General features: G+C 39.9%; 1 protein-coding gene across 6 annotated transcripts in view; it reads left to right on the forward strand.

The window, feature by feature from the left end:
- Positions 1-7,023, forward strand: part of ENAH (enabled homolog (Drosophila)) — a 47,077-nt gene that overhangs the window by 32,705 nt on the left and 7,349 nt on the right. For 4 of the 6 annotated variants that reach the window (XM_010136227.1, XM_010136228.1, XM_010136230.1 and 1 more), the window contains 5 exons: positions 152-459; positions 686-819; positions 1,230-1,284; positions 1,581-1,629; positions 2,312-2,378. In XM_010136227.1, the coding sequence (XP_010134529.1) occupies positions 152-459; positions 686-819; positions 1,230-1,284; positions 1,581-1,629; positions 2,312-2,378 (613 nt within the window). Of the gene's footprint in view, positions 1-151; positions 460-685; positions 820-1,229; positions 1,285-1,580; positions 1,630-2,311; positions 2,379-4,962; positions 5,026-7,023 lie in introns of all 6 variants that reach the window. The other 2 variants (XM_010136226.1, XM_010136229.1) reach the window with 1 other exon arrangement.

A 7,023-nucleotide genomic window follows, 5' to 3' on the forward strand; every position in this document is an offset into this window, starting at 1 on the left:
TGAATCTTGCAGTGTCTTCTTGCCTATAAAAAGGACACTTACCAGTATTAGTGTCTCATACACTGAGCAAAAGAGCCAACATTTTGATGGAAATAAGGTCTTCATCTTCTAAATTCGTGATACAGCCTATTTGTTTTCTCTTTGACACTAGGTGTTGTCCAAGGACCACCTGCACCTCCTCCCCCACCCCCTCTACCCCCTGGCCCAGCTCAGTCTTCAGTAGCAGCCCCACCTCCTCCTGGCCCACCACCACCACCTCCACTTCCACCTTCGGGGCCTCCGCCGCCACCACCACCACCTCCTCCACTTCCTAGCCAAGTTCCTTCAGTTCCCCTTCCACCTCCTGCTCCCCCACTCCCCGCCTCTGGATTTTCACTGGGATTCGTGTCTGACGAAAATCGCCCTTTAACTGGACTAGCAGCTGCACTTGCTGGAGCCAAACTTAGGAAAGTCTCACGGGTAAATACAACTCTTGTTGCTTTTTCCTGTCTCTAAATCCTGTCTTCCTGTACTGGTTGTGATTTTTGTTCAGGATTAATAGCAGTATCAAGACTTTCAGGGTAGGCTTGATTCATTATTAAATGAATTTCTAATTTGTTTCTTTCTCATATTTGAACTTTGCTTCTTTCATTAAGTTGGCTGTCATTTTATTTGCACATCTGCTGTTATTTTGTGTGTTATGAAGGGTGAAGACTCCTCCAGTTCAAGTGGAGGAGGAGGCTCTGCTTCATCTAAAGCAGAGAGTGGCCGTGGAAATGGACCACTTCCTTTGGGAGGCAGTGGGTTGATGGAAGAAATGAGCGCCCTGCTGGCCAGGAGGTAAGGAGCTGTGTCTGCTGCACCCCAGCTGCTTAGTCATCGTAGAGGTAGGAATTTGGGTGCCTGTTTGCAGCTGGCTAGGGATCAAATAAACACCGGCTTGCTCGTGTGGTTGCTTTGCGAGCTTGATAATGTTTTATGAATAGCTGTTTTTATTTTAGTGTAATTGAGTACTTCTGTGTAAGTCTTTGTGCAGCAGTAGGGGGTGGGATACAGGCTTCAAGAGGAGAAAAAATTGCAGTTGCTTTGGCCAGAGGGCTTTGTCCTTGAAAGTATTTGAAAAAATGAATTTTTAAACACTAATTTTCAATTATCAAGCTATTAAGCTATATATGTCTTTAATTACACTGAACAATGCTCTTTCATCTTAAAGCCATGATGTTCGTGGTAACTTTTGTTTCGGTTTATAGGAGAAGAATTGCTGAAAAGGGATCAACAGAACCAGAGCAGAAAGAAGATAAAACTGTGAGTTGAGAAATTTTACCAAATTCACATTATTCAATACTAGATTATGAAAAAGATTCTAATGGTGTACATGAGAGATTATTTATACTGTTCTCTATATACACACATAACCAGTATTTTGTGAAGTGCACATTGACTACATACAGTTGAGCAGAACCATTTACATCTGTATAAAAAGTGAAATAAATATTTAAACAGCTGAGGTTAATCTGTTAGATTCACAAGTCAAAGGTGTTCTGTTTTTTTTTCTCTCTTCTTCCTCTCCACCTTCTTTCCCTCTCCTCTCTTTTAATCAGGAGGAAGCAGAGTCTTCAGGTTCTAAGGTTTCTTCAACAAGCACACCTGGTAAGTAGCAGAGGTTTGTGAAGTCTGTGGCTCTATAATGTTAAAACCTGATGACAGCTCTCAGTCAGTTGTGCTGAAGTTGGGAGCCTGTCTCTTCTCCCCTGACTACAGTCTGGCATTGCTGTAGGGTGGATCCGGGTTCAGAAGCGTTTCAGAAGGTGAGAGATAACAAGAATATCCTCTGGAACGCTGCGCTTAGTATAGGGCCCTGTGTAAAACGCATTGGGCTGATGCATGGAAAGCAGTCGCGAGTGAACGTGAAAGCAAGTTTTCACAGTCGTTGCAGGACGTGAGTTGGGACAGCAGTTTGTCAGGGTCAGACAGAAACAGCTGCTGCTTCCAGGTACTTCAGTACATATTCCCTCACGTGCAAGAGTCCCTTCTAAATCAGTATAAGTGTATGGAGTATAGGCAGTGCTCCTCCCAGCTGCATTAAGAATCAAATGGCATTTACAATGTCGAGAACAAAAGTAAGACTTGGAAGACGCTATCACAATGTAAATGATAGTATGACTAAAAATAAGATTGAATACAATAGGAGGTAGTTTAATATGAACGAACTAATACGATATAGTCACAATATCCCCAAAACAACGTCTGACTTAAGTTGCCAGGTACTTAAAGTTTTGTCATGTAAATTACACAACAAATAGGCAGTTTTTAATCTCTCTATATTTTCCAGAACTAACAAGAAAGCCTTGGGAAAGAACAAATACAGTGAATGGAAGCAAGTCACCTGTTATCTCCAGGTACTCCCTTTTGTATCAGTTGTCTTTTCCTTACCTTTGCTGTTGTTGCTCATGCTGCTAAAGATACTGGGCTAAAATAGCAAAAATCACCTTAATAATATTAAAAGCAAAATGTATGGGTTTAAAATCACTGCTGTGAAACTGTTTTTGGCAGATTTAATTAGGAATGAAGAGTTGCTTTTGAAGAATGCTAGTAAGTGATTTTTTTTGACAGTAAGTCAAAAGTAAAACCCCAAAAGGTTTCTTAGTAGTTGCTGGTGTGTACTTCCAACTATTAAGGTGTATTTCAGTAATGCGAAAGAGTTAAGTGTCTGCTTAGCTTTTTTTAAATGTATATTTAATTGCCATTTACATTAAGTAGAAGGCTTATGGTTCATATTAGAATTCCTGTATATTCTGTCTACAGCAGTTAAAGGATTCTGACCTCTGGTAATCTGACAAATTTTCCTTGAGAGGACTTTCTTGAGAGAAAACAAAAGAATGTGTTAAACTTGAGAATGTGTTTGAAATTACTTGAATTCTCCTTAAAATTCTGGCCTGTTGGAAACAGCTATGCAAGATTTGGTGACTGTAGAAGAAAAGTCAATTATTCTCTAAGTGGCATTACTTGTGGTGGAGCTTGCCATCAAGGTCTTCAGTTCTAAAATGCAGTACTAAACACTCAGCCTATACCACTGTCCTTGTTTGTCTTCAGAAATAACTGAGTCCAGGAGCTTAAAATGTCTGCAGCTTTGATTCTGGTTGCTTGCTTTGTTTTTTGTCAAAAAGCAGGTGACACTGGTGGTGATGTCCTCTCTGTTACGCTGTCAATGTAACAAATACTCCTTTATCTTTAGCCTTGACTTTCCCCTACCTTCTTCCTCCTTGCCCCCTGGTAGGTCTTACCTGCTTTAACTGAAGTCTCTTGTTTTCAGGCAGACCAAGGTATCAATACATGGCATTGAGGGAGAACTTGTCACAGAAATAATTCATGTAAGGAATCCCGGAGAGCCTTTTAGTTTTCTTACTAAGACAGCTCCTGACCTGGCCTGTTGGCTAGAGATACCCTATGGATAAGCAGTTGAAGAAAGGAAAATGAAGGGATTAATAAATAGGGCAGCTCTCCCTATGAGACTCTTTTGGGGAGACTAGGATGTCCTTAAGCCTGCATTCTACCTGCAGCAAGCTGTAGCTTCTTGTAAACTGTTCTGTGCATCCTGTTTCATTGATTTTGTTTCAGCTGGTGAAATTCGGAGATTACTGAGGTCTGTTTAAAATTATTTTCTGACCTGGAGGAGTACAGAGGGATTTTGAGACTTCTGAGATGTATTGAGAAAATCTCTCCATCAAGCTTTAATCTTCAGTCATCCAATAAAAGAACTTGATAGAATTCGGCTTGATGAAAGCCTCACTCGGTGTATAATCCAAAAGTACTTCCAAACAGTGCTGTCATAACCTACAGGAAGGTACCATAGCATTTATTTAAAGACTACTGGTGCAGTTTTTCTAGTCAGTGTTGACTGTTTGCCCTGCCAGGATGAGGAATGTTTCATGGACTGAGAAAGAAAAGGTAGTAGTAGAAGTCTTTTATTATTTTCCAGTGCTGTCATAACCTACAGGAAGGTACCATAGCATTTATTTAAAGACTACTGGTGCAGTTTTTCTAGTCAGTGTTGACTGTTTGCCCTGCCAGGATGAGGAATGTTTCATGGACTGAGAAAGAAAAGGTAGTAGTAGAAGTCTTTCTTGAATATCCTTGAATTTTTCTTAATTCTCTACAGTTGCCAAGTCTATCTCGGCAAGCAGCTCATTAAAATAACTTTGAGTGAATTATCAAAGGGTGCTGCAGTTTGGAACACTGATACTGTGTTTGCCAAAAGGGGATATCTTTCACCTGGCGTAAGAGCTTGCTTCTGACCTCTACAGAGAGGGCATGAGTCAAAGCGTACCTAAGAAACTGGCAAGTAGGCAAAATTTTCTCTTCAGAGCTTCCAAACAGGTAGACAATGAAGTAGTTGTTATTCAGAATGAATGTTGTAAGTATTTTTAAATAACTAGTGTCCTGTTTAGAATCAGGCCTTTTTTTTTTTTTGTAACAGGCTTTTCAGTGACTTAAACTATGTGCTTTAATATTTCCTGAAACATTGCAGTAGAGCTCTTGGAACACATCTAGTGAAACTCCATGGTATTTAAGGTGTTAAAACTGAACAAAATTAAGGTAGTGTTTCTCCCCTTCATAGACGGGAATCTCCATGGAAAAACCTGCTTGCTTACTTAAACTATGTGCTTTAATATTTCCTGAAACATTGCAGTAGAGCTCTTGGAACACATCTAGTGAAACTCCATGGTATTTAAGGTGTTAAAACTGAACAAAATTAAGACCTATTATAGCTTGTTAAGGTAGTGTTTCTCCCCTTCATAGACGGGCTGTTTAGAATCAGGCCTTTTTTTTTTTTTGTAACAGGCTTTTCAGTGACTTAAACTATGTGCTTTAATATTTCCTGAAACATTGCAGTAGAGCTCTTGGAACACATCTAGTGAAACTCCATGGTATTTAAGGTGTTAAAACTGAACAAAATTAAGGTAGTGTTTCTCCCCTTCATAGACGGGAATCTCCATGGAAAAACCTGCTTGCTTCTGAAAACAGGTTCTATGATTCATTAAACAGGTATCATCCTGTTGGGATTTGAGACTTTGTAATAACCATTTTGACCAATTCAGGGTTGGACTTTTTCTACATGGATTGGTAATCACCACACGTGCCACCAGGGTCCTCTTCACGTTTTGTGTAGTTCAGCCCATTTTTGGACTGGTTAAAAGCAGAAGGTGTCAAAGGCAAATTGAGATGGTTTAAGAACCAGCTGTGAATTAATATTAAATACTGGTTTTCCAGCAGTCTCCAGCTGCAAAGGTACAAATTCCTGTTGGATGTGCCAGGATTTAGTGAACCCTTGTTTTGAGAAGCAGGTTTTCAAAAGTGTAAGTTGAGATACGTGGTAATAGCAATTCATTTTCCAGATGAGTTTTCACAGCTGCTTTTAATAAATTAAGTGAAGATAACAAATAGATTTTGCCTGACTTAAACATCAGAAAGGAGGGGGTGGGGGGAGAGAAGGATTCTTTAAACATAAATTAATGTTTCTTTTGGGAACATGCTCACCAGTGAGAAATAACATCATGTATTTTAAGCCGTAGGTCTCAGTTTCACTCTCTGTAGTGGTAGTCACAGAACACTGGCATTGAAAGCCTTTGGGTTTTAAGAGCTTTCTGCAGGTAAAAGTTAGAGCCCCTCAGAATTACCGAGTCACATGCCAGTTCTGTTTTTCACGAAGGACTCATTGTGGTGACTACTTAATCTTTTGTATGAAAAGTTCCCCTTTTAGCTACTTATCTTGGGTGGTGTATTCTGCATGTTGGCATGATTAAAATCTTTATCTTGCATGCTTGATTTAAGGTGTTTCAGGGACTATGGAGGTTGCCTCACTGTCCTGTTAGGCAATGCTATGAAAAACCACACGGGAGAGCTCTTTAGCCGCCTTAGGATTGAATGGTTGGGTTGTTTTATTTGCTAAATTTGAATAGGTAATGTATTTCTTAATGACAACTGCATTCATCATGAAGTCTTTCTTCCGAGCAAGTCAAAGAAGGGAAAATAGGATAATTTTGGGGAGAAGTGTATTTTTGTTTGGGTTCTTCCATTAAGGCAGATAGTAGGTGCCTGTTACCAATTGCCGGGAATTGCATTTGAGAGCTGATTCTTTTTCCAGTCATGTTGGGTAAGTGCATGTTGCCATAGTTAGTGTATGGGCACAAAGCAGTAGTCAAAGGAAATGATCAGAACCTGTATACGGAGAATCTGAAAAACTCATGCTATTCTCCGTGGAGTAAGTCAGTGTTCACAGTTTGAGGTGTAAAGTGCAAGTAACACTTGAAATATCAGATACATGATGTAACGGCAATTGCCAAAGATCTCATCCTGATGAATGTTTTTGAGCAAGGAATTCTTTCATAATGAACCAAGTACTGTCGATATCCAAACAGTTCTGTGAAAGATCCTAAACTGTGGTTTGTCTTCATAGCATGAGCGGACACTGTCCATTTCTCTGGTGATTGCCATGTGAATTCTCTTCTCCAGCTTCTTCTACTCTCAAGTTATTGAATATTTTGTCTTCTGTCTTACTCAGTGGATCATGTATATCATTTTGGTGGTGTCACGGGTTTCAAGCAGTAACAACTCTAGCAATTTCTCTCTTGGAACTTGCATCTCAACAGCTGTAGCAATTGTGTATTGTGATCCCAAGTGAAGAACCGAGCTGGTATAACAACACAGGATGTTCCTGCACCATTCTGCTTTGATGCAAAGTCCAGCAGCAAGGGGCAGTTAATACAATCCCTTCTGCTGACTCTATTTTGAGTGGTTAACTGCTAGCAGTTTTTTCCTAAGTGGGTGCCACTAGGCTTGACATAACTAACTTGTCAGTACGCAGAAATAATCATGAAGCATTAAAAAAAAAGAGTTCGAGAGGTTTTTGCCACCTACACTGGAGTTACTGCCTTTTGAAAAGATAAATGGGCATGGGTGTACCAAAATGACTCAGTAGCTATGAGTGTGTATGAAGGTTTTGATTAATTTTTTTAATGTTCTGGGCTCTTCAATGTCACAGGA

Source organism: Buceros rhinoceros, unplaced genomic scaffold (genome assembly GCF_000710305.1).
Source record: "Buceros rhinoceros silvestris isolate BGI_N320 unplaced genomic scaffold, ASM71030v1 scaffold1035, whole genome shotgun sequence".
NCBI classification, from domain to species: Eukaryota; Metazoa; Chordata; class Aves; order Bucerotiformes; family Bucerotidae; genus Buceros; species Buceros rhinoceros.